Source organism: Notechis scutatus, chromosome 8, assembly GCF_049901735.1.
Source record: "Notechis scutatus isolate UNSWTSFEM ecotype Mainland chromosome 8, rNotScu1.2, whole genome shotgun sequence".
Taxonomy (NCBI): Eukaryota; Metazoa; Chordata; class Lepidosauria; order Squamata; family Elapidae; genus Notechis; species Notechis scutatus.
In genome coordinates, this window is record NC_142016.1 from 9,603,168 (window position 1) to 9,630,476 (window position 27,309).

At 43.7% G+C, this 27,309-nt stretch overlaps 2 protein-coding genes across 4 annotated transcripts in view; one reads left to right on the forward strand and one right to left on the reverse strand.

Annotated features, from left to right (window-relative positions):
* Nucleotides 1-16,881, forward strand: part of GRHL3 (grainyhead like transcription factor 3) — a 56,339-nt gene extending 39,458 nt beyond the window's left edge. Inside the window, exons 11-16 of the mRNA XM_026675987.2 lie at nucleotides 809-942; nucleotides 2,152-2,189; nucleotides 3,024-3,112; nucleotides 4,675-4,760; nucleotides 6,998-7,062; nucleotides 16,017-16,881. Coding sequence (XP_026531772.1) covers nucleotides 809-942; nucleotides 2,152-2,189; nucleotides 3,024-3,112; nucleotides 4,675-4,760; nucleotides 6,998-7,062; nucleotides 16,017-16,131 — 527 coding nt within the window. The 3' untranslated portion in view covers nucleotides 16,132-16,881. The remainder of the gene's footprint in view (nucleotides 1-808; nucleotides 943-2,151; nucleotides 2,190-3,023; nucleotides 3,113-4,674; nucleotides 4,761-6,997; nucleotides 7,063-16,016) is intronic.
* The window catches only part of STPG1 (sperm tail PG-rich repeat containing 1), a 38,318-nt gene continuing 26,608 nt past the window's right edge, over nucleotides 15,600-27,309 (reverse strand). The window contains exons 10-11 of one of the 3 annotated variants that reach the window (XM_087970603.1): nucleotides 20,401-20,495; nucleotides 15,600-16,283 (exon numbers count right to left, since the gene is read on the reverse strand). In XM_087970603.1, the coding sequence (XP_087826729.1) occupies nucleotides 20,419-20,495 (77 nt within the window). In that variant the 3' untranslated portion in view covers nucleotides 15,600-16,283; nucleotides 20,401-20,418. Of the gene's footprint in view, nucleotides 16,284-16,845; nucleotides 17,567-20,400; nucleotides 20,496-27,309 lie in introns of those variants that run through there. The other 2 variants (XM_087970605.1, XM_087970604.1) reach the window with 2 other exon arrangements.

The window sequence follows — 27,309 nt, forward strand, 5'->3', positions numbered from 1 at the left end:
TGAATACTTCAGCTTCAACCATAACAACACAAGAGCACACAATAGATACAAACTCAAAGTAAACCGCACCAAACTTGATTGCAGGAAATACGACTTCAGCAATAGAGTGGTCAATGTCTGGAATACTCTACCCGACTCTGTAGTTTCTTCCCAAACCCCAAAAACTTTAACCTTAGACTGTCTACTATTGACCTCACCCCTTTCCTAAGAGGTCTGTAGGGGCGTGCATAAGCGCACCAACGTGCCTACCGTCCCTGTCCTATTGTTTCTCTTATTCTTTATTTTTCTTGTGTGTAACCATTTCATGTATTCACAACTATGTATACATTTATACTTATTGTCTTGTAAACAATTGGCAAATCAAATAAATAAATAAATAAATAAATAAATAAATAAATAAATAAAATAAATAAACCAGAATTACAGGCCTATGTCTAGGAAAAGCCCATCACCATTAGCACCCATAGTCCCTGATATATAAACAGTCTTAAGGGACTTCTTAAAGGCCAGATGATTAGGGCACCAATGAACTTGGCACCCAAATTTTTTTTCCATTTTGAAGTAACTTCTAATGCTACCAGCCCCAAGGCGATATTTGCAGGTTTTCGATTTCTTCTTAACGTTTTTGGTTCTTGTTTCACATGGGGAGGAAGAACACCAAGTTACAAACAGAACCATAGATTTCTATGGTTTTGTAAGATGCCTCGTGATGGTGTAATAAAGACAATTTTAAAAACTACAAAGTTTCTGTTAATTTAGAATAAGGAGCGTGATTTAAAAACCATCACTTTCTCTTTTAATCTTTCAGGTTTGAAAAGCTGTTTAGTTTCAAGCTTTCGCAGCAATGAAATCACTTACCTCAAGCCCCAAAGTGACTTGGAAACCCAGCCAGTCTTATTCATCCCAAATGTTCATTTTTCAAACCTCCAAAGATGTGCAACGGTAAGGCTCCTCTTTTAGCCCTGCAGCTTATGCCAAGAACCTCCAGAGTTCCATGAAGAAAACATGGACTTCGGAATGGATTCAGGATGACCTTCCGTGAGGGAGAGGATTCACATCTAGATGTAGTACAGTGGTTGTCCAGAAGGCAAAGTCTTCATAGGATGATAATTAGAGAGCCATTTTAAAATATCAGGGTAGAAAGCCAGGGACTGTGAGTTCTAGTCCTGGTTTAGGAATGAAAATTGACTTTGTGACTTTGGACCAATCACCTGGAGATTGTGAATTCTAATCTCTCCTTAGAAATGAAAGTTGACTTGAGCGACTTTGGGCCAATCACCAGGAGACTGTAAATTCTAGCCTTGCCTTAGGCATGAAAGCCAACTTGGTTGACTTTGGGTTAAAACACTTTCTCTCAGCTCAACTCCTTTTACAGGGTTTTTCTTATGGGGAAAATAGGAGGAGGAAGGATTGATTATTAGTTATGTACACTGCCTTGAATTACTTATAAATAAAGGCAGGATCTAAATTATAAATTCTTAATATATTACAACTCAACATAAACTAGTGTTTATTTCTTCCTAGCTAATAAGTTAGTAGACTTTGTTGTATATGTGATATGTAGGTTCATTTAATTTTTATATCAGTGGTGACCTAAATATGTAGAACTAGGGACAATGTATTCATGCGACAAGCAACATGCTTATCCAGGAGAGTCATAAAGCTGTTTGGTTTGGTTTGGTTTGATTGGCTGGATGATCCCATTCCATTTGATTAATATAAGGTTGAATGCATCATGCAAACCCAAAAAAATGGATTATTCATGACCAGGTTAAGCTTATTGTGTGAACATCCAAATATTTGGTCAGCATAGCAATCATTTGAGGCTCTGCTCCAGAAAGAAACACATTCTGTGGAGATCAAATATGATTTGGACCCTCTATCTAACCTTCCTTAGAGAAACAGAGGAGCGAAGGAGAGCAGTAAGGTGTGTAAAAGGGTTTAATTAGTTGGGTATGACATACATCCCAAGGGGAATGTGGACATATATTGAACAGCCAACCTCTGATCCAGCAAGCTATTTAGTAAAGAAGATACCTTGAGTGGAATTTCCATGTAAGCCTTTTTGAAGAAAAGGCAGAATCTAAATCTAATAAAGGCTTTAAAATGGCTGTTCATCTTTGATTAAAACATCTCCTTCCCTCTTTACAGGTGTTACCTACTGCTGGAGCTCCACATGATTCCCACAGGTATGTAACACATTTCCTTTGGTGGTTGAGGCATTGATGGGGTCAGCAACCTGAAATGCTTTTGGACTCTGAGACCAAAAATGTGTTTGCTTCCCCATACCTGTTGTCTTTATAACTCATGGAAACTCAAATATTTAAGTCTTTGATTCAGGCATGGGTTTACATTCAGGCCTTCAGTGCTCTGGACCACGAAACTCTTTTGAGTGCTGCACATTGGATGACTTTCAGCCAATCACTGTCTTGGTTCAGCAGTTTCCATGTGGGAGAGAATAGTCAATGATTTCCATCTGGGAATATATAAGGGTCTAGTCTCAAATGAGGGGAGGACACTTCATTTGGGGTGTGTTTATGAGTAGTAGAGAGAGCAGTCCATCAACATATATATCAGCATAACCGCCTCATTCAAATGAAATAAAATGAATTGTCCCTTTTTATTAAGGACAAAGCTTTGAAGTTGGTCTGTCCATACACCCACCCACCCACCCATCCATCCACCCATCCATCCATCCATCCACCCACCCACCCATCCATCCATCCATCCATCCACCCACCCACCCATCCATCCATCCATCCATCCATCCATCCATCTATCCATCCATCCTCTTTTTGTTCTTGGCGGTTTCCCATAAGGTGGATTAAGCTGAGAAATGTGACTAAATCCACTTGAGGACTGTGAGGGGCCTTGAGTCTTTCCAGTCTATAACTCACTCTTTAACTGCTGCACAGACTAGATTCAGTTATGGACATCTGATCTGTTTGGGAAGATCCCTTGTGATTTGTATATTAGGCCAACCAGGAGATGTCCTAAGTTCCTTTCTTTTTTCCCTACTTCAGTTTGCCCTTAAAGCGGAGCTGCCCTTCCTTCCCCGACGAATTTGATCCCATAGCCGCAAAACAAGCAAAAGAAGAAGACCCCCAACGAGGTAAGGTGGAAGTGGCAGATGTCTTCTGCATGCCCAGGAGCCTCACGGCCCAAGAAAAAGCATGGAGTCCACAGATGCAGAAGGATGCATCCCTCTGTTTGTTAACCACAACACTGACATGTCAGAGTGGCAAATTAGCAAATGGACAGGTGACCAAACTTGACTGTCTAGGGTCCTGCTTACCCATGTCCTTCGTTGTCCCATCACAATTAAGGAGAGCAATTGATGGGGGGTTTTTTCCACTGGAAGGTGCTATTCTGGAGAAAGAAACGAAGGTCAGGGAATCCATCAATCACTTTCCTTAATTTGTCCTGTACTAAGACAATAAGCACGATATCGCGTTCCCTTTTTCTGAGGCAGAACAGGGACAGGCATTGAGGGCAGTGAAGTTTGTGCCAGTGTCTGGGCCCAGGGAGAGTACAGAAACGTGGAGTGTGGGGGATGAAGTTGTAAGGAATGCAAAAAAGGACAGGAATGTGAGGCCTCAAAGCAAAGATGTAATGCAGGAGTGTCAAACTTGATTTCACTGTGGGCCACATATGGGTTGTGTTTGACCTTGGGGGCTGGGTGGGCAGGGCCAGGGTGGACATGACCAACTCAACGTCACTCGTGTTGGGGGCGCCTGTGGCGGCCCATGTACTCTGCCAGTGAAAATGGGCTCCCGAGCTCCGTTTTCAGCTACAACGGCTTCCTGCAACCCTCTGCCAGCAGAAACGGAGTTTGGGAGTGCTGCCCATGGCCCAGGGGTGGGATTCAAATTTTTAACAACCGGTTCTGTGGGCGTGGCTTAGGTGGTAGGCGTGGCTTGGTGATCATGTGACTGGGTGGACATGGCTTGGTGGTCATGTTATTGGCTGGGCATGGCCAACTCAATGTCACTCACATCAAGGCACGCAGCTCCTCGCCTGGCCTCTCATGACTGTGGGGATGCTGCAACAGTCCTAAATGTGAAAAATGGTCATAAGTCACTTTTTTCAGTGCCATTGTAACTTTGAATGGTCACTCCACACAAGCAAAGTACCAGCAAAGGAGTGGGGGAAAAACTCCAGAGAGGTTCCTGAGACAGGAAGTCTAGTCCTGCTAAGAATACAATAAGGGTTAACAGAGAGGCAGTTTCTATAAGCAACACCAGAATGTTTCCTTCCTGCCTTCCTTACAGGATTAGGCCAGTAATTTCTTCTAATAACCGGTTCTCCGAACTACTTAGAATGTTAACAACCAGTTCTAGCGAAGAGGTGTGAATTGGTAGAATCCCACCCCTGCCGTGGCCCTCGTGAACTGCATTTTCGGCTGCGGTGGCCTCCTGCACACAGCAACCGCACACAGCCCTCCCAAGCTCTGTTTTCATTGGCATAGGCATCATGGGCCGGTCCTTCGCTGTTTCAGGATGGCCCTTTAGGCCAGATCTAAGCACCCCTTGGGACAGATCTGGCCCCCAGGCCTTGAGTTTAACACCCTTGATGTAATGGGTTTGGGAGATTCTATACTGGAAGGAGAGAAATGAGGGCTTCCTTCTTCCACATCTGCAGATAGATTTGACCATTATCTCTTGTCTCATTCAGTTCTACTCTATGTACGACGGGAATCAGAGGAAGTTTTTGATGCTCTCATGTTGAAGACTCCCGATCTCAAAGGCCTGAGAAATGCGGTGAGTTTCTCTCCTTGGTCATCCTATGGCATGGAAGTTTGCTACCTTGGGATGAGGTGCTAAAGACATCTAGGCTGGAGAAGGGCAGCCAGCAGACCTCCACAAAAGGAATGACAACTTGAGTCAGACTGCCTCCCATCCCAGATGTTCATCCCTTCCTGGGTTTCTTTATCCTATTTTAATTAAAATGTTCTTACAATGTTGCTTAAGTAATGAGAGGAAACAACTATTGGCTGTTTAAGAGATGGCTCCACTTAATCAATGTTGTACAATGATTCTGGTGCTGATAAAATAGAAAACCAATCTTGGGATGCTGCATTTTAAGACCTTCTCTAAAGAAATGTTTGGTTGGGATTATAACTAGCCCATTGGCAGCCTGACCTGGGCAATGGAGTCCATTTTGCATTAAACTAGAGTTTGCTAACTGATGGTTTATAGAAAAAGGCACAATCTGTTTGTTGGTTGTATTTCCACAAGGTGCTAGCTAGGTCATGAATGGTAATTTCTATTCCTCAATGACTGTATTCATACAATGCACTCCTTAAACCAACCATACCACATGAAGAACTAGCATGATGTGTAAACCTCATGAATATATACCATAGAGACAATCAGAACTTAAACAACAAACGGTTCCTACTTTTCAGTTCCTGTGAAGATCTGTGTTTCACTATGAAAGACCCCATGTGTAATTTGGTTCCTAGGCCCGTTTCTGGAGGCCATTTTCCTGTTCATTCTGTATTCTCTTTCTCTCTAGATTTTGCCTCTTTTAGCTTGGCCGGGCTGGAAGTTCTCCCCCTTTCCCTACCACCATGAATATTTGCTCAATGTTTAAAGAGCACACAGTGCTGGAACATATTTCTGTGATGTTTATCACCACCGTTCCAGATAACCCTCGGCTTGGCTTTGCTGAGGCGGGGAATGAAGCAAACAATCTCCCGAAATGATCTGATAGCCATATTTATGGCTTTGCTTTATGTGTGTGTGTCTCTTTCTGAGTGTGTGTGCCCTGCTTTTGCACACTTTCAAATTGGAAAAGAGCAAATAACACATTTCTTTTTCTGAAATCGCCTCTTGGGAGCTGTAGTTTTCCACACTGAAATGGTTTCTCTGCTTGTAGAAATGAGGCTGTGGTTTCCCCCAAAAAAGGATGGCTGAGAAGTAGAATAGAATACTGTAGAATAATAGAGTTGGAGGGGACCTTGGAGGTCTTCTAGTCCAACCTCCTGCTTAGGCAGGAAACCTTATACCATTTCAGACAAATGGTTGTCCCATCTAAAAAAAAACCTTACAGTGTTGGAGCAGCCACAACTTCTGGAGGCAAGTTGTTCCACTGATTAATTGTTCTGTCAGGAAATTCCTCCTTAGTTCTAGGTTGCTTCTCTCCTTGATTAGTTTCCATCCATTGCTCCTTGTCCTGCCCTCAGGTGCTTTGGAGAATAGTAAGAAACATGAATCTGGCCAAACCCACATTCTCCTCTAGGGAAGGGAATTGGGAGACCAGGTTTAAAATTGGCCCAAATAGTGTATATCATATGTTTTAGATTGGTTTTCAGACTGTGTGATGCTAAAATACCATTTGTTTGCTTTTGGCTTCCTACAATTTGTAGTCTTGACTTTGTGGCTTATTCAACAGATAATGACTAAAGCAAACTTTGAGTATTAAAAGAACTTCACACCAAATGTTAGGAAGGTCTACCTAAGATGCAAAAGGTCTTGTTCTAGGGGGATAGAAGGTCAAGACTCAAGAATAAGCAAAAAAGTCAAGACTGTGGCCACGATTGTGTAATCATACCATTGCGGCCACCCTCTTGATTATTATATTATTTTTATATTATTATTTTTGATCCTCTCTCCCAACTCCATGGGTATCCATGCATTGTTCTTGGGTTGCAAGGGAAGATTTAAACCAGTTTCAGAAGGGAGAGGGAAACATTAGAAACAGAGAGTAGCCTAAGCCAACATTACTCCATAACTAGAATAGGATTTGAACAGGTTTTTACTGGATCTCATTCTATTTATCACTAAGTAGGTTTGTTCTCAGCTCTCAGTTGTTTGATTTTGACATGGGAATCTCTTTGGGACGATGCAATTGCAACTGGTTTATGGTCAGAATCGAGTGAGTTGAATGGGGAAGTATTACATGTACTGCAATACCACCAGTGAGTTTTATAAGACCAGGAATCCATTCATCGGAATGTGTAGATGGATGTAAACGATTCTTTTTCATTTTCCAGATTTCAGAAAAATATGGCCTGCCAGAAGAAAGCATCTATAAAGTCTACAAAAAGTGCAAACGAGGGTAAGTGATAGTCTGTTTCCCTTGTATGACATTCCTGGTTCTTGGGCATACAATGGGTCTAGCAAGTAGGTAAGAAAATGTATGCATGAAAAGAAGCAGGAATGTTGGCCAGTTTTCAGAGGTCTAGGGAAGGAATAGTATCAAATTAATTTGGAAGAAATTCTGCATGTCTTGATTAAGAACAACCAGAATCTTGCTAGATCCAGCCAAAGGCTTATCTGGTTCAGCATTTCATGAAAGCAACTACTCTTTCCTCCTTGCTGTGGCCCAACAGGTCTTATTTAGGAATGCCCTCCGGCTCAGGAGATTGTTGTCTTGTAATTTAATATTCTCAACTGGAAACCTAAAGATTCATGCTCTGTGTGAGCATCAAGTATGAGATGGGGACTCTATGATTAGCCATGTTCTTTGGCTACAATGATGGAAGCTGCTTGCTAGTGGGCTTCAGTGGGCTTTCCCTGTGTCATTACTTTGGTGGAAGCCGAAATGACCTATTGCAGAGGTCTCCAAACTTGGCAACTTTAAGACTTGTGGACTTTAAGACTTGTGAACTATGCTAGTTGGAGAATTCTGGGAGTTGAAGTCCAATCAGTCTTAAAGTTGCCAAGTTTGGGGACCCCTGACCTATAGAGATGTTTCTCAACCTCAGGAATTTTAAGATGGGTGGACTTCAAATCTCAGAATTCCCCCAGCCAGCATTGGGTTCATTGGAATGGAACGTCATCATGTGGCAGTTTGGTTGTAATTTAGGGCAATGTGTGACTGTAGCCAGGGGTGGCTTATTGTGCGAAACATAATTAAGCCATTCCACGTGTAAGACAAAGCTTAGGTTACAGCACTTAGATCCACACCAAAAATGGAAATTCTCTGGTCAATTTTGAATCTTCCATACTCTCTCGCCTTAGCTTGCTGTTCCTCAACCTTGGCATTTGTGGTCTTCAGTTCCCAGAATTCCCCAGCCATTGGTGGCTAGGGAATTCTGGAGGTTGAACTTTTTACTCATCTTAAAATTGCCAGGACTGAAAACACTGCCCTAGTCTATTTACAAGAGTATTGTGAAGATAACATTGGAAGGAAAGTCCATTGCTGGCTAGAGAATTCTGAGAGTTGAAATCCACACATTTTGAAATGCCCAAGGTTGGGAAATTCATATAAACACACACACACACACACACACACAGTGGGGAGGAAGAAAGGAGAGAGAGAGAGAGAGAGAGAGAGAGAGAGAGAATCACTTGTCCTACCTAAGATGGGAAATCATTTTTGTTCTAGCTTAGATTACTTTAATTTGATACCTTCCACAATAGGAGGTGAAGTTCAACCCACCTGGACATGGGTTGAACTTCAGCTCCTATTTGGGGTATAGCTGGCCTTGGGTATTAAGAGTCAACGCCTTGGGAATGGGCCAAGGTTTGCGTTTCTGCTTTTCAATCTCGTTCCAGTTGGCTTCTACATACTGTATCTTTTATTTTTAAAATATGAAGTTGTCTGGTGAGGATAAAAAAGGCCTGAGGAAGAAGTGTGTGTGTACATAGTGCATGGAGTGGTCTGGGGAATTTAACAGATATGTTGTTATCTCCCCGGGCAATGGCCCGAGGTCACCATCTTTGGGTTTATCTTTATCATCAGGGCATCATTGTTTATTTATTTCTCAAAACTAGCAGGATTGAAGTAACCCTTAGGCTTAGAGTGGCAGATAATGCTGGAATAGAGCAGTTTTGGGAGGAAAATCTGTACTGGATTCCATTAATGGGACTTTTAGATATTACAAATATAGCATTTATTGATTGGAGATGCTAGCATTTCAGCATCAATATGACTGGCTGGGGAATTCTGGGAGTTGAAATCTTCAAGTCTTAAACTTACTAAAGGTTGGACACCCTGCTCAGAACATAAGATTGACACTATTCTGGTGAAGGTGGTTGTTATGCAAAATGATGCAGGCTTGGAACAACAACCCAAGCTTTGTTTATACAGCAAAAAGAACAGGATCTTAAATCCTTACAGAGGACTCCAGGAAAATGCTCCCCCAAGGTATAACTATTGAAATAAACAGCAAATTTCACACCTGGAACCTTTAGAAATGGAACATAAATCTGGCCTGGGTTGGATGGAAGTTGGTGGTGTGAAGTTTGGGAAGGGCACCAATAATCCACTGGGGCCAGGAGTGGTATCTCCAGCAAATAAAATTTAGAAATACAGGCTCCTTGCTAGTTCATACTTGAGCTAATTCATAGGACCTAGTTTGTGCTTGAGCCTCCCCATTTCAGGCCAAATATTTCCCGCTTATGTAAGAACTGAGTAACCGCTTAAAAATCTTTCGCATTCCACTTTGCAACTGAGTCTGAAGGATACAAAAGCCGGGTAGCAGGGGTGGGTGGTAAATCGCCCCTAATTTTTGTTTCCCCTTTTCTCTCCTCCACCTCTCAGTCTGGTCAGACAAAGAACATAATTTGGCAGGGGGTGGACTGCCCATCCTTCGGCTAATCTTGTTGTGTCTGGATGACTGCAACCTGTAGCCCATCACAGAGACTGGAGGTTTTGTTCTTACTTCTAGCAACCCATGAAATCCCAGGCCCTCTTGGGGCTTCGGTTTTTACAATATGGTGCAGCTCCAGGTGGCTTGGTCCTCGAATATCTGATTCCAAAATGGAATTTCAGCAAAAGCAATCAAGTCAACACCTTAAAAGACCACCCTGTTTAGAGCTTTTTCTCCCATACCCCTGTCGGTCCAGGTACCTGGGCCCAACCAAGTAATCTCATTACTGCTAGAAGGGTTTGCTCCCTATTTATATACGGGTGGATTGCCATGGGAGTGTGAGTGTTGTTTTCTTCTTGGTAGTTCCTTGATTAGGCTATTGTTTACTGTTTAATTGTTTGAATTGAGTTGGTAGTTCCTTGACTGGGGTATTGTTTACTGTAATGAAACATCTACAAGAAAACAACCAAGCTCAGAGAGCACTAAGGGATGGAACACTAAGGGTGGACGTGGCAGGGGAAGGTTACTGCAAAATCCCCATTCCCTCCCCACCCCACTACCCTGCTTTCCAGCTCCGTTCTCCTGTACAGGGCAACCAAAGAAGACCCAGCCAATCAGCTGGGACTTGGGAGGCAGAGAAGAGATGGGGGCGGGGCCAGTCAGAGGTGGGATTTGCTGGTTCTCCAGACTACTCAAAATTTCTGTTACTGGTTCTCTCAGAACGTGCTGAATTCCACCTCTACCTTCATTGCTTCCTCCCACTTCAACCCATTATACCTTTCTGGGTCTTTTAATGCCTCCAAGCTATTTCCAAACATAGGGCTTTTTCAGGAGAGTACTAGAACCCTAGCAGGTGACAAGTTGCAAGGAACCTGGAGACACTTCCTTTCCCCTTCACCCCATGAAGTACCACCCAGTGTGTGTGTGTGTGTGTGTGTGTGTGACTGAGGGAAGGCTGAACCTGACGTTCTAAGCATCTGCCTCACCCCACGTTAAAGACTGTGATTGATGTCCAGGAGGTGACATTCAATGGGAGGGAAAGCAAAGCCAATCCTGTTCCTTAGCTTGGTCCACAATAAATAAGTAAGGAGAAGTTCTTTTGGCTGCTGTCAGTCTTGTTGCTGTGGCAGAATACAGCTTGGCACTGAGCAGCACAATTTATATAATTAACTGCCAGCTCGATGACACTTCAGCATGGCATCAGAGTTTCTGGTCTCCTGAACGTCCCTTGCTGAGAGTCATTGCGGAACTTTGTGCATGAAGCATTATTTTAACAACTGGAAATTTCATGGTTTAATTAAACAAGACTCCGCTAATAATCCCAGTAAAACAGGTGCTAACGTGGCACAAAAACATATGTAGCTTAAACTGTGCTGGAAAGATCTTGCTCTAACTTGCAAAGTATTTCGTAGGTGGTACCTGGAAGTCGCTGAGAAGTCGTGCCTAAATGGGTCTTACATTTACTATCTTTTTTTAAAAAAACAAAACATTGTGCTTTCCAGAAAACAGAGGTATCATTGGGAGAGGGGAAGGTTTTAGCTAGTGAAAAAATAGGTGGGGAAAATTTAAAAGAGGAAGATAGTGACAAATTCAAGCAAAACGACCCAGCTATAAGAAGCATTTCAGCCGACCAATTCAAAACAGGTTTTGCTTTTAACTTCCTATTTCTTCTAAGCCCTCATTGCAAGAACACATTTTGTACATGCTTTATGCGACGTTATCAAATACTTCCTGTCATACATTTCAATGAAGATTGGTGAATTATTGAAGAGATCATTGCGGGTTTTCTACCTTTCAACCTGGTGACATAGCAACATTAACACGAATTTATGCATTCCTCCGATATCAATCTACGTGGCGTTTTTTGGCTAAGTATTTTTAAAATGAGCCTTTTGAATTCACTCATCATAAACCATAATGTAGGTCTATGATGGTGAACCTATGGCACGCATGACACAGGTGGCATGCAGAGCCATTTGTGCTGGCATGAGAGCCTCAGGCAAACTTACCTCACTGCGCATGCACGTGCCTCACAGCTGATTTTTGGCCTGTTTGAGGCCTTTTTCGGCCTCCCGGAGGCTTAAGGAAAAGCCTTTGCAGGCCGAAAAATAGGCCTGTTTCGTCACTTCCTGTATTTCCGGAAATCCAGAAGCGACGAAATGAGCCCGTTTTTCAGCCTGCAAAGCCTGAAGAAGCTTTCCTCAAGCCTCTGGGAAGCCTAAAAAGGCCACAAACAGGCTGAAAATCTGCTGGCAGTGCAGGTAAGGGGGTGGCGGGGTGGATTGTGCACATATGTGCAGGGGGCATATGCGCATGTATACCTCATTCAGATGTATAATAACATATTAGAGTACAATTCATACTTGGCAAAGTGTCACAGTCAGTGTTGGATGTATATTTTGTGTATATTTGTAGATATTGTACTCTCTAATTGCAAATGGAGACGTGGGTACGTCTCCACGTTTTTCTTATCTGCATTTTTAAGTGCTCTGCTTTTATTGTATTGCAAACAGTTGCTGGGGTGCATCTATAGTTTTGTTGTACTTGTACAATGACAATAATTCTTTTTCTTCTTCTTCTTCTTCTCTCTTCTTCTTCTTCTTCTTCTTCTTCTTCTTCTTCTTCTCTTCTCTTCTTCTTCTTCTTCTTCTTCTTCTTCTTTCTTCTTCTTCTTCTTCTTTCTTCTTCTTCTTCTTCTTCTTCTTCTTCTTCTTCTTCTTCTTCTTCTTCTTCTTCTCCTCCTCCTCCTCCTCCTCCTCCTCCTCCTTCCTCCTCCCCTTTCTTCTTCCTCCTCCTCCTTTCTTCTTCTTCTTCTTCTTCTTCTTCTTCTTCTTCTTCTTCTTCTTCTTCTTCTTCTTCTTCTTCTTCTTCTTCTTCTTCTTCTTCTTCTTCTTCTTCTTCTTCTTCTTCTTCTTCTTCTTCTTCTTCTTCTTCTTCTTCTCCTCCTCCTCCTCCTCCTCCTCCTCCTCCTCCTCCTCCCTCCTCCTCCTCCTCCTCCTCTCCTCCTTCCAACAACTTCCAGGGGCCCATTTTTCACCCTCCCTGAACCTCTGCAGGTGGGCTGGGCGGAGCCAGCCAGGAGTGGGATTCAGGAGTTCTCCCAACCGCACAGAAAATTAGCTAGGGGCTCTCCTGAACCCCTGCGAACCCCCAGCAGCCCACCTGTGTAGCGAGGGTAGCCTTACTACTAGAAAGGCAGCGGCTACTCTGCCCTGCTGCTGAAAAACAAACACAATCAAACGCCCGATCCTGGTGGAAACCCTCTGGTTCTCCTCCGTGGAGGACCGGCTGCCAAAGCATCTTCTTGATTGCCTTGATTGTCAGCCCTCCAGCTTTGGTGGGCGGGGGGAGGGGGAGTTGGGGCGGGAGGCGAGTTTCATTCCATGGGAACCAGCTTGCAAAGGGTTTCCAGAGTGGCGTCAGGGGAAGGGAAAAAAAAAACACAAATGCCATGCCTCTGAATCGCCTCGGGTACTCCCAGCAAACCGCAGCTCGTCTCCCCCAGCCTGTCTCTCTTTGCGAGTGCCAAGCAGTTCTCTTCCCTGTCCTCCTTGCAAGGGAAGGAGATGCAGCCAAGCAGCCCAGGGTTTTCCTCCAGCTCCTCCCCATCGATGCTTGGCAGATGAGCTCATGTTTGCCTTGGCTCACGTCCAAGGCCTGGGCTTAAAAGAACCGAGAGGCAGCCAAGTTCAGGATGGTGAGAAGGTGTGCCTGGGGCAGGTGCTGTGAAAGGGGCTTTTGGCTGAGGAGGGGGGCTGGCTGGCTGGGGGGGGGGAGGGACGCCCTCTTTAGAGAGGGTAGCCCAGCCTCCCCCCAAGAATGACGCCTTCCAAAAACATAAAGATGACGTCTCTCCGAATATCCCCCCGCTGGCTGGGTGGCCTGGGGGCTTCTCTACAGGTAGCCTTCAACTTACGATGTCTGCTGCTAAAGGGAAGGAGTCGTTAAGTGAGACGTGCCTGATTTGTTGCTGCAGTCATTAAGCAAACCGCCGGGGTTAAGTTAAGCAAGTCCAGCTTTTCCCACTCAGTTTGCTTGTTGGAAGCTGGCTGGGAAGATCACAAATAAATGGTGGTTGTGTGGCCCTAGAATACTGCAACTGTTGTAAATACAATCTGGTTGCAAGGGCCTGAATTTTGATTATGTGAAGGTGGGGACGCTACAACAGTTGTAACTGGAAGTGGTTGTAAGTCATTTTTTTTTCCCCAGTGCCTTCGTAATTTCGGTCACTAAATGAATGGTAAGTCAAATACTCCCTGTAGTCCCACTATATTTAGAAGGCATTGGTTTTGAGCAGGCTGGATTGGACCTTCTCATAGCATGCCACCCACCTGGACAATGCCTTGTGGAACATTATCCAAGCTGGTAGGTAGCTGCATGGCGCTGCCTAGCTAAGCCCGGCCTAGTGGGATAAGATTTCAACAAGCCTGAGCCTCAAACCATCCTCAAGATCTCCCTAGCCTAAGAGCGGCCCAGTGGAACAGCAATCCAGGGAAGCCCTCAAATAAAATATCCTTTCCTGTATGGGGCGAAGGAACAAGATGGCCGCCATCTTCCTTGGCCAAACTCTGCTGGCAGGGCTGTTGACATCACCAGTTGTGTACATCCACCTCTACTGGGTCCCTTTTGGAAGCTACTTTTTTAGATGGATGCAGCTCTGATTCTAAAGCAGCCTCTCTTTTTTTGCCCTCTTGGAGATGGCAGTGTAGATATACTGTGCAGTATATGTGCCAAATTTCTATTTGAGCAACAACAACAAAAAGTTGCTCTGTTCTGCAAAAAACAGGAAATATTACATACTACCAAGCTGTGGTTACTTGTCTGCTTAAATGTCCTGCTTTGCACCTCAGATAACAATTCAAATTATCAATCAGAGCTGCACTTGTGAAATATATAATATGATAGTAATTCAACCAGTTCCTGGCTTCATGGTTTTGGGATGTTCCCTCTTCACTTGGAAACTGTTTGGCTGGCTGGGATTGTGCTCCAGAAGGAAGGCTGAAATCTCCACCAAAACCCACAAGTTGGGTGGTAAAATAAACAGAGTCGATTGCTAGCTGGGTCTGAAGTCTCTGCACCAGCTTCCTGGGCATAATATGTGGAGGTGTGTAGCTCTCTGAAATGTCGAGGTGTTGGGGTGTTTGGCGCAAAGAGGCTGGAGGCAAAAGTGTTAATAAAGTGCTGCTCAAAAAGGTTTTTGCTTTGGTAATAAAATGCATTTGTTGAAAAAGAGGCTGCCAAGTTCCCTCTGATTGCTTGCTTTTAAGAACTAGCATAGGTTGACTCTGGATTTGCATGGTCATTTCACATGTTAGATGATTATGGGTGACTTTCATTCTTTTGCTATTTATGACTGGTATATCAGGTTGCTTAGTAAAGTTGAACCAGGAAGCTTTCTTTTTTCTTTTTGCCAGGGATTGCATGCAGTATTTTTCAACCTTGGCAACTTTAAGATATGTGGATTTCAACTCCCAGGATTCCTCAGGCAGGCTGGGGAAACCTGGGAGATGAAATCCACACATTTTTATATTGCCAAGGTTGAAACACAGTGTACATGTGGTAGTGGTGCTACTACTGCTACAGAGGGTCATGATTGCTAAAATTGCAATGTAATTTAATTTTTTGTTTGACAGGTTAGAGAATTTAATGGAGCAAACAGATACTGTATGTTGAAACTTCCAGAGATGATATACCCCTCCTAATGTATCTTATGCAAAATTGCCAGAATCTGCTTTCTTGAAAATTAGCCCATTGTGGAGTCCAGTTTTGACATGATTTGATGGTGCTTGAATAATATGATTATATTTGTTGTTGGAAGAGGTGGCATTAATTAATTGCAGTATACAATTTGTACAAATATTAAATATGACACTAGGAGCAATGGATGGATGGATGGATGGATGGAGGGGTGGATGGATGGATGGATGGATGGATGATACCAAGCAGCTGAGTTATATCATGGAACATAAGATCACTGCTTTCAGAGTCTGCCTTTCCCCTTCAAATGACAGGAATTAACTTCAACTATACTGGCTGCAGATGACAAGAAATATAATTCAAAAAAATCTCATTTTATTTTATCATTTCCCATAACTATATCCATGCTTTGTTTTGTTTTATTGTAATCACTACATTGTTAATGCAGGAATCAAAGACAGAATAGTAGCACAAAATCTTCTCGGTCACTGCTTTTCTGTTTGAAAGTTCCTCCTGGCTCATTCACAAAAATCCCACATACCCCAAGAACATCAGGTTGGGTGGGAAGAGCTCTCAGAACAAATGCCTGTCTTCCTCTGGAAATTGCTGGATTCTCTCCTCTGAGCAACTCCCAACGGAAGATTATCAAGCGATATCCTGCACAGTGTTCTCTTCTCTTACTCTGCCCAACCTTAACTTTGGATCTTGCGTTGTTGTTGATATCCAAATATAGTGTTCAGCTGACTAACCTTTCCGTTGCTTTCTTCTTCTCTCACAGCATCTTGGTAAATATGGACAACAACATAATCCAACATTACAGCAACCATATGGCTTTCCTCCTTGATGTGGTGGAAGCTGAGGAGAAGTTCCAGGTGACCCTCAAGGAACTTTGAAGACTCCAAAACCTGCACTTCTGTGGGATGATTGACAGCGGGGTGGAGTTTCACTCTCCTTCTGCGCAAGCCCAACCCGTCAGTTCAGAGTATTTGACTGGTCCGCTACCCCCTTTGAAGGGGGAGAAGTAACCAGAGATGGTGGCTGAGCTCTACATGTGAAGAGGGTGTAGAAGATCCATTCTCAATGTGAATGTGGAACTTCTCTCCGTTATTGTTACTATTGTTGCTATTGTTATTATTATTGTTATTATTTTATACTATATTATGATGCTGGTTGTCTGCCAGGCTGAGAATTCTAACCTTTTTCCCTGTCAGGTAGCAGTGCCTAAATCTCCTTCATTTTGCTTTTTTGGAAATGGTTTAGTGTCAACTCTTGGGGCCAGGAGGCAAAAAACCAAGTTCTAGACATGGTGAATTTTCAAACTAGCTTCAAAGACACAGCCCTGTGTTCCCTCACCCTACGTCCCTTCTTGCCTCAGAGGCCTGGATGTTCCCATCCAGAGCAACCGTGACTGTTTTATACATTTCCAATGCCTTTTTGTTATTTTATAAATATCCAAACATGTGCATATGTATAAATAGACCTTGTTTTATATATTGACATGGAGGAAAGTACAGCATTTCAAAACCAGCTGCCTCATAGTTCCCTACACGGGCTGTCTTTCCCCCTCCCCCTTCTTTGTTCATTTTTCTAACTTTTTTTTTTTTTTTGTATATTCTATTGCAATAAAGATTCATTGACAGAAATGCTAGCCTGGCATAATGTAGATCCAAGGAAAGGAGCAGTTTCCCTGATTCATTAAAATGCATTTATTAAAATGCATAAAATCAAGATGGCGGTCACAACCAAGTGACCAAATCCTTTTTTTTTTTTGCATGGACGTAAAAAAGGGTAGAACTTTGAACTCATGGTTGTGGCAGCCATCTTGACTTTTTTCCCCCTCTTGTGGAACCCCTGGTGTTGCAGTGGATCACAACCATTATCACTCCCCTGTGTGTGTGTTTGTGGGTACGCCGTCTCTTGTTCTTGGGGGAGAAGCTTGGAGGCAATTAAAATCCATTCCTACAGGACCTAAGCCATCTCTCTTTCTTCTGGGACATTCAGGAATCCAATCAAAGGGATTATCTGTAGCTCAGAGTTGAACTGTGGAGTTCCTGGTGACCTCAGAGCTCAAGGGTTTGTTTGTTTGCAGACATTTCATGACCCAACTAAGTCATATCATCAGTTCCAAGTAACATCATAATCTTACAGAGACAATGTCCCCTAGTTAGGTAAGGAAACACCTGCAAGCAAACCGCCAAACTCAGCGAATATAGATCATGTGTTGCTGCATTGCTGTAGCAAAAACTAAATTGACTCCAAGAAATTTTGAGGGAAAATGGGTTGTGAGCCTAGACTCACTCATTCATGGCCGTAATTGGTATGGCTGGGCTGGAATAAAAAGAGAAGTTAAACAGCACATTTACGTCTGCACAATACAGGTAATCCTGGACTCGCAACCTGTTGCTTAGCAACCGTTTAACATTCCAGCGGACCTTTCTGGGGTATTTACAACCTGGATTCCAAATTCCAATGGTTGAGCCCCCATTGCAGTCAGATGGCTGAACTTTGGCTGCAAACAGGTGCATTTATGGCCATTTGCAGCATCCAATGGTCACACGACCACATTTTTTTGCCCAAACCTGGCATTGACTTCTGCTTTTTTGTGGCAAAACTGACTTATAGTAAATCATGGGTTAACTTAATTGATGCAACAAAAAAAAAGTCATTAAATTGAGTCAGTCACATAACCAACCTGCTTTACAACCATCACAAGTCTTGAACATGTGGGTTCTGTTACAGTCATAACTCAAGGACTACCTTTGTCCTTGAGTTAATGAAGCTAAGGATAAGAATCTTCTTTTGGGGAGAAACGGAAACTATGTGAATTTGATTAACAAACGAATAAAAACATGGTCTCTGACAAATGAACTTGAGGACCAAAGGAAAGGATGGCAAACAGGAGCAGCAACAGAGGGAAGAATAAAAAGCTCCAAATTTGAGGTGGAAAACACAAGAAAGAATTAAGCTGAACAAGTTTTACAAGGGGAAAAAAGCCCTTCCTGAATCAGAACTGAAGAAGCTTCTGGGATGAGAAGCAAAACATTTTTGAGGAATAAAAAAACAAGAAAGTCCAGTTGTCTTTTGGAAAAGCACCTTTCAGGCAACTATGAACTGGACGACTGAAAATCTCCACAGAAATGGCAAAATGACAGTTTTGTTCTTTTGCCAAAGTGTCTTCAGGTTGAGGTTAAAAAAACAAAACAAAATGGCAGCCAGAATGATGTCATCAAAGCTCTGGCCTATTTTATGTGTCAGGCATGGGGGTTTTTTTAACCGCCACCTGCAAATGTCCTTGCCTTTTCCTGTTGGTTCACCAGTGAACCTCTAAACAGCTGGAAACGGATCTGGGTAGAAATGCCCTGTCACCTAACAGGGGGGCAGCACTTCAGTCTATTGATTCTGGTTTAGCATGTTCAAGGAATGTGGTGACTGCTATTACAAGTGAGGTTATGATTTCCCGCACAGTTATGCAACTTCGTCCTGGAGGATGGCCACCATTCCTTCAACCAATCCCCCAGAAATTGTCCAGAATGAAAACTAAATATGACATGTTTTCATTGACACCTAAAAAGCAACAGAAGTTAAGCCAGATTTTTTAAACAGAATAAGAGAGTTGGAAGGGACCTTGAAATTTTCTAGTCCAACCCTCTCTTAAAGCAGGAAACCCTACACCATTTCAGACAAATGTTTATCCAATCTCTTCTTAAAAACTTCCAGTGTTGGAGTAGCCACAACTTCTGGAGGCAAGTTGTTCCACTGGTTAATTGTTCTATCAGGAAACTTCTTAGTTTCTAGGTAGCTTCTCTTCTTGTCCTGCCTTCAGGTGCTTTGGAGAATAAGTTCATCCCCTCTTCTGTGTGGCATCCCCTTAGATATTGGAACACTGCTATCATGTCACCCCTAGTCCTTCATTAAACCAGACATACCCAATTCTTGCAACTGTTCTTTGTATGGTTTGGTCTCCATTAAACTAGCTCTTAGAATTACTGTCCAGTCATATATTTTAAGGTTATCCCTTTCTATCATATTAAACATTACAATTTGGTAAGAACTTTTGGAGGCCTCTGTGGACCAAGCCTGAGAAATTGGAGGGTCAGGGATGAGCCCGGCAATGCAAAGATGAAACTTGCTTGTTGAGTGAATTGTGATCTTCCCAACAACTGTGATCTTCTAGAGCAAGGGTCTTCAAACTTGGCAAGTTTAAGACTTATGGACTTCAACTCCCAGAATTCCTGAGCTAATATGACTGGGAGGAGGAATTCTGGGAGTTGAAGTCCACAAGTCTTAAAGCTGTCAAGTTTGAAGACCCTTGTTCTAGAGTATGGGAAGATCACAATTCACTCAACAAGCAAAGTCCATCTTTGCATTGCCAGGCTCCATCTTCTCAGGCTTGGTCCACAGAGGCCACCAAAAGTTCTTATGGACGAAACGTTAAACTAGCCATGGCTAGCCATAGCTGTGTTGAGAAATACTGCCATAGGAGCTCTTTGTATTTTCATATCTAGCTTCTGAATCTGCTCCTAGTTTCCTTCACCCGACACTTCACTAAATTATGACCAATTCTAATAGGAACATTTGTCCAACGTGCTCTGTTGATTTATTGATCAAAGGCCAGTCCATCTGCTTAGTTCGTGGTTGGCAATAAATCTCACTGGATTAGCATCCACTCAATTTCAGACACTGTTGTGAGAGTAAGAGTTCCATGTTCATCTTATCCATACCTATAATTGTATAAATGTTTTTATATCTTTCCCTCAGACACAAACATTTCCCCCCAGCACTTGGTTTCCCACAGTTAAGAAGTAAATCTAAACCAGGGGTCTTCAAACATGGCCACTTTAAGACATGTGGAATTCAACTCCCAGAATTCCCCAGCCAGCTGGCTGGGGAATTCTGGGAGTTGAAGTCCACAAGTCTTAAAGTGGCTAAGTTTGGAGATCCTTGATCTAAACCATGTCAGAATTTTTCATTTTGGCCCAGAATTCCTGCCAAGGAAGATTAGTGCCTGACCTGAAAATCGGTAGTGAAACAATTGTGTCTTTCCGTCCAAAACTCTTTTTCAATCCTACAATGCCGAACCAGTGAAAACCGAATGTTTTCCACCATTCAAAAGATATACAGAATTTTCTAATGATCTAAAAATAGACTCTGCCAAAACCAACCTTGTGGAATCTCTTCCTTTATAATACTGGCACCCATTTGTTGCTGACGTTGTACATGAAGGATTGTTTTCCTGAAATGGGGATGTTGTAAGCCCCTGGAAGGAAAAACACAGAATTTTATGGGATCGGTTTGCTTCTCGTCCTTATATTTCTCTCACACCCCTTGCTTTCTGCATTACAGGTGGTCCTTGACTTACAACCACAATTGAGCTCCAAATTTCTGTTGTTAAGCAAGGCAGTTGTGAATTGACTTTTGCCCCCATTTTCTGACCTTTCTTGCCACAATTGTTAAGTGAATCACTGCCATTGTTAAATGAAGCTGGCTTCCCCATTGATTATGCTGGTCAGAGGGTCGCAAAAGGCGATCACATGACCCCAGGACCCTGCAACCCATCGTAAATACGTGCCAGTTGCTAAGCATCTGAATTTTGATCACGTGACCATGGGGATGCTGATACAGTTGTAAGTGTGAAAAACGGCTGTAAGTCCATTTTTTTCACTGTTGTTGTAACTTCGAACGGTCACTAAACACAAATGGTTGCAAGCTGAGGACTACCTATATTAAACTACTCACCTACTTGCTTTATGCAGCTTTCCCTCTGCTTGGCAAATGCAACGGGGGAGGGGGCGGGGGAGAAACCCCCTCAGGTACCGCAGTTGATCAGATGCTGGCACCCAACCTTTCAGGCAACAGAAGTGCAGAGGAAGCAGTTCAGCTATGGGCTGGGTTACTTTATTTATTTTTTTTCCCAAGCAACCGGGCTCCAAATCAGATGCATGGAAAATAGAAATTCAGCAGGCGCAGCTGCGTCTGCATGTCAGGCGGAGCAATGTCTAGCAAATTCCTCCTTTCTCTGCAGTTCAGGGCACAGATGTGCTGCCAGGGGGAAAAAAAAAAAGTACTGACGAACTTGTGCGCAACCACAAGTTGGGACTAGAAGGAGGCGCAAGTGGCAATGACGAAGCAGCATTTTCCTCCACCTCCTTTGCTGCAGAAGCTCCATAGAATGGTTCCCAGGCAGGCTGTCTTCACACATCCTGCTAAGCCATGGGGTGTCAAACTCAAGGCCCGTGGGCCAGATCCGGCCCATGGGATGTTTAGATCTGGCCCACAGGGCTGCTCTGGAAACAGCAAAGGACCGGCCCGCAGTGCCTCTACAAATGGAGATCAGGAGGGCCAAGCTCTGTTTTTTGGGGGGATGGGGTGGGGCAGAGGGTTTGTGATGACCCAGGGTGGGATACAAAACAAACACAGTCACAGAAAACAGGTGAAGCCCCTTTTACTCCTTCACTTTGCTTCCAAGCTCCAAAGATTCTTGATGGAAGCCAAAAAAACTCCCACACAAACAGTTACAAGAAGAAGGGAAAAAGCAACACAAACCAGGCAAGATAAGGGCTGGAGGATGTCTACAGATAACACACACTGAGAAGGATGCCAAACTCAGAGAGAAACCATCAACTAGAGATATTTCCACACTTTGTTTCCAGCGTTCACCCGTATGCAGGTCCTTCCTCTTACTCAGTTGTCACAGCTGCAGCCCATGAAGAGGATCAAGGCCCTCTCCTCCAGAGTAGACCATGTCTCTCCCTTATCCTCTCCTCCCTGCGTGCCCTAGGATGGAGAGCGGATGGGCCTGGGTCCTCCTCTGACTGCCCAGCCGGCCTCTGCCCTTCCCCAGCCTCCTCCACAACCTCCGGAGCCACACTTCCACTCCCTGTCGGCTGTTCCTCCTCTCCCTCGGAGTCAGTCTCCACCAGGGGCATGACAGGGTTGCAGGAGGCCACTGCAGCCAAAAACGGAGCTTGGGAGACCATTTTTGCTGGCAGAGCGCTCAAGCTACCACAGGTGCCCGCAACATGAGTGATGTTGACCTGGCCATGCCCACCCTGGCCCCCCAAGGTCAAACACAATCCTGATGTGGCCCTCAATGAAATAGAGTTTGACACCCCCTGTGCTGAACCATCATGGAATTTAACACAATCAAAGCACCTAGTCCAAGGCCGACCAAGCAGAGTTAGGATCAGATTCACAGCTTGCACTAACCCAGGGTTTGTGGGAAAAGCTAATACTGGCTGAGGTTCATAACACACATAAAGGGTCTTGTTGGTTAGGGATGGTGTGAGCTGTAGTCCAATTCAGTACAGGTAGTACAGGTAGTTCAGTACACAATTTCAAGTTGTGCCGATAATTAAGCAGGTCATCACGCAACCAATCAATTTTAAGACTTTTTTTTTCCTGGCAGTTGTTAAGGGAATACAATGTCCACAATGGGCATTTTTACTACCAGTTCTGTGGGCATGGCAGGAGAAGGATACTGTAAAATCTCCATTCCCTCTCCACCCCACTAACCTGCTTTCCAGCTCCATTCTCCTGTGCAGGGCAACCAAAGAAGACCCAGCCGATCATCTGGGACTCAATGGGAGGCAGAGAATAGATGGGGCAGGGCCAGTCAGAGGTGGTATTCTAAACTACTCAAAATTTCCGCTACCGGTTCTCCAGAACTGGTCAGAACCTGCTGAATACCACCTCTGCATGAGGCCATTGAAAAGACGAAGCTCTGAGTCTTTTCAGGTTTGCAATTAGAGGGTCTTGATTCTACTTGATCAATTTTACAACACATTTGCACATTTCTGTACTATCAAGACTACTGGAGTTCATAAAGTCATAACATTGGAAAGAAACACTTTTGAAAAATGTGAAGGCAGGGGCATCCATGAGATTCCCAGTAGACTTTTGAAGTGATCTGTCCCTTCAACACATTTTTGTGAAAATGGACTCAAACCACGGTAGAATACCAAAACAGAGATAATATTATGCTGGCAGTAAGATTTAAACAATAACTTTCCAGAGTTCAAGCAATTTACATTTGTACCTCCCACAAGATTTATCAACTATAAAGGAAAGTAAGTATTAATAAAGATGTTTTTTAAAATTCCTTCTATTTATTGTTTTGTTCCTTTCTTAAAGGAAAGCCATAATTGTTCCTTTTAAAAAAAAGTATTTGGCTTTCCATGGGCTTTGAAAAGTTTTTTTAAAATCCATTTAAGCCCTTCTCATATTTTAGGATGTGTAGTTTATCCTGGTAATTCCAAATATTCAGCCTAGAAACTCTATTACCAGTGATTAATGACCACTTTTCATAAATCAAAGGCAACATTGCCATTGTCTTCATCTCAGACTCCACATTCATCTGTCAGAAGGACTTAAGAGATTTTTGGTGTCCTTTACTTCCTTTAAGGGCTGAAGGAAATATTATGTTACCACTTGGGACTGATTGCTCACAAATCTCAAGCCTGCTTTAGCCAATATCAACTCTTGTGTTTTTCACCCGATCCCACCTCCGCAGGTGATGTCTTGTCCCTCTGTGAAGGAATATTCAGAACTGGTTAAAAGGACCAGGAAGTGGGTAGGAGTCTTGAAAAAAACATCTTATACTGCCCTTCTGCAAATACAGGATGTCCTTGACTGACGACACCAATTGTGACCAGAATTTCCATCCCTAAGCAAGATGGCTGTTAGGTAAGGGATAGCTGATTTTACAACTTTTTTTTGCTGTTGCCATGACTATAAAGCAAATCGACGCAGAAGTGAATCACTTGGTTGTTAGGCAAATCCAGCTTTCCCATAGATCAGGGGTCCCCAACCACCGGTCCCCGGACCGGTACGGTCCGCGGAACAAGTCCTACCAGGCCGCTGGTTGCTGGGCGCCGCCATCTTTTTTTGATGAAAAAGTGCTTCGGTGAGCTTTTCCGGTAGAAAGCTCACCGGAAGCACTTTTTCATCAAAAAGATGGCGGCTCAGCGCTTCGGTGAGCTTTTCCGGGTAGAAAGCTCACCGGAGCGCTGGCGCCGCCATCTTTTGATGAAAAGTGCTTCTGGTGAGGTCACGGAAGCACTTTTTCATCAAAAGATGGCGGCGCCCAGCTGATGCCGGTACCGGGCGCGGCGCCCAGCTGATGCCGGTACCGGGCCGCGGCATAAAAAGGTTGCGGATCACTGCCATAGATTTTCCTTGTCATAAGTCAGCTGGGAAGTGTTGGGGTTTGCCGGTGGCAAGTGTGGACGGCAGAGGTCTCTGACAGCGAGGAGCCTGTCGAGGACTCGGATGAGGGGCCTGCGTGTGATGCAGGGATGGGGCCAGGACTATCGGAGAGTGGGGGGCTGCCTTCGGACCTTGTGGAGTCTGGCAGCAGTGACGCAGAGGGCCCCGGGGAGCCTGTGCCCAGTGTGCGTGTGAGCAGGGCTGCTAGAAGGCAAGAGCAGCTGAAGTAGCAAGGGTGACTCAGGAGTAAGGCTGGAAGGGGATTGGCCCCTCCCATAAGGGATAAAAACCAGCCCTCGGGGATGTGCTCTTTGCAGGAAGCAAAGAATTTCTTTAGACTCTGAGCCCTCGTTGAAGCCCTGCGAACTCTGATTTGTTTTTGAAATTTCTGTCGGTGGATATTTATCAGTAAATAGACTTCTGTTCTTGGCAGCCTTTTGCAACCTTGAAAGGGCTTGCTTTCATCTCGGACAATTAGGTTTAAATGACTCTTGGCTGGGAATGCAGAGAATTCCCAGCACCACATTAAAAAAGGTTTGCTTTTATACACAATTTGTGTTTGTTTAATTTGAACAAGGCTTGGGTCAGAACAGGAAGATTAGAAATGGTGATCATGTGACCCTGGGATGCTGCAACCATCATAAATCCATGTCGGTTGCCGAGTGCCTAGTTTTGGTCACATGACCATGGGGATGCTGCGACAATCATATAGTAAGTGTGAGGACTGGTTGTAAGTCACTTCTTTCACAGCGCTATCCAGGGGTGGGATTCAAATTTTTTAACAACTGGTTCTGTGGGCATGGCTTAGGTGGTGGGCATGGCTTGGTGGTCATGTGACTGGGTGGACGTGGCTTGGTGGTCATGTTATTGGCTGGGCGTGGCCAACTCAATATCACTCACATCGAGGCACGCATCTCCTCACCTGGCCTCTCATGACTGTGGGGATGCTGCAACAGTCGTAAGTGTGAAAATGGTCATAAGTCACTTTTTTCAGTGCCATTGTAACTTTAAATGGTCACTCCACACAAGCAAAGTACCAGCAAAGGAGGGGGGAAAAACTCCAGAGAAGTTCCTGAGACAGGAAGTCTAGTCCTGCCAAGAATGTAATAAGGGTTAATAGAGAGTTAATAGTTTCTGTAAGCAACACCAGAATGTTTCCTTCCTGTCTTCCTTACAGGATTAGGCCAGTAATTTCTTCTAACAACCGGTTCTCTGAACTACTTAGAATGTTGACAAGTTCTAGTGAATAGGTGCAAACTGGTAGAATCCCACCCCTAGCGCTATCGTAACTTGGGTCACTAAACAAATGGTTGTAAGTCAAGGACTACCTGTACTGTAGCAGAAGGCAAAAATGTCACTCCAACTAATAAAGCTGAATATCCTTGATCATACATTCAAAGGCAAAGGGGAAAGAATACAGAGAAAAGATTAAAGTTTGAGAAAAAAATGAGGTAAGGAAATGACAGGATAGCAGTAGCAATAGCACTTAGATGCCATAGTGCTTTGCAACCCTCTCTAAGTGGTTTACAGAGTCAGCCTATTGCTCCCAACAATCTGGGTCCTCATTTTATCAACCTCGGAAAGATGGAAGGCTGAGTCAACCTTGAGCCTGGTGAGATTCGAACTGCCAAACTGCTAGCAGCCAGCAGTCAAGAGAAGTAGCCTGTAGTACTGCACCCTAACGACTGCACCACTCTGGCTCAGGATGTCTTCTTTGGTCCAAGCTTTGGCTGACATTTGGCTTTCTAAAAGCCATTACTTGACCTAATTTCTGCGAATAACAGCAAATTAGAAATCTTTCTTTAAAAAACCAAATCACCATTGACAACATCACATTCAGTCAATTGCAGAAGGCAGTGTTATACTTGGAACAGCTTATATCCTGCCCCGGTGCCTTTAATACCATCAAACAAAGCATCTGCCTATCCCAGGTCCTTGGGAAGGACTCTATAGGTGGATAAAAATGTCAAATCCAGCCTAAACATCTGGCAGACTGTGCAGCCATCCATAATAAGGATAGTAGTACCAATAATAATAAGCACCTTGGGTGCAATCTGAAAACATCTGGAGTACCACTTGAACACTATTGGCATTGTCAAAAGCACCATCGTTCAATCGCAAAAGGCAGCTTTACCTGAAACAATGCCACCACCAGACCACAACATATGCCTATCCCAGGTCCAAGGAAAGGACTCAATAGTTGGATAAAAATGCCAAATCCAGTCTAAACAACTGCAAACAATAATAATAAATACGAATATAGCCTTGGGGCAGTTCACAATATACAACCTTAGTTATTATAGTCATTTTCCGGTTGAGCAAGGCAAGCATTACAGGACTGAAGAATCACACATTCATCATCTACCTTCTGTAGCGACACACCCTACAAGCCCCACCACAAGGTCATCAATGACCAAATAGTGTGCTGGCAATGCAAGGAACCGAGGGATGTTTTTCCAAAGGTAATTCACGATACAGCCTGTTTACAAACTCTTCTACCAAATGACATGGAAGCCACAGGTTCTGCTAATTAACCTTTTCGAATAATTGGAGCCCAGTGCACCACCTTTCTTGAGGTTTGGCAACAGGTTATGAAAGTCCCATTTTGTGGCAAGACAGGTAGTTTTCAAAGAAGTCTCAGCAAAAAATACTAAAAAAAAAATCAAGATGGTGAACATGATGATAAACAAAAACAGGTGAAGCTTTGACTGCACTGTCAGGGCTGCCATCTTGACTTTTCCGACCATGCCTTGAAAATATCGACACTTCCAACTACATTCTTGTACTGTAGTTTCCTTTTGTCAATTTCCCCTTCTGACTTTCTTTTTCACTTGCTCTTGGCCTCTCCAGCCAACTGGCTGACCCTC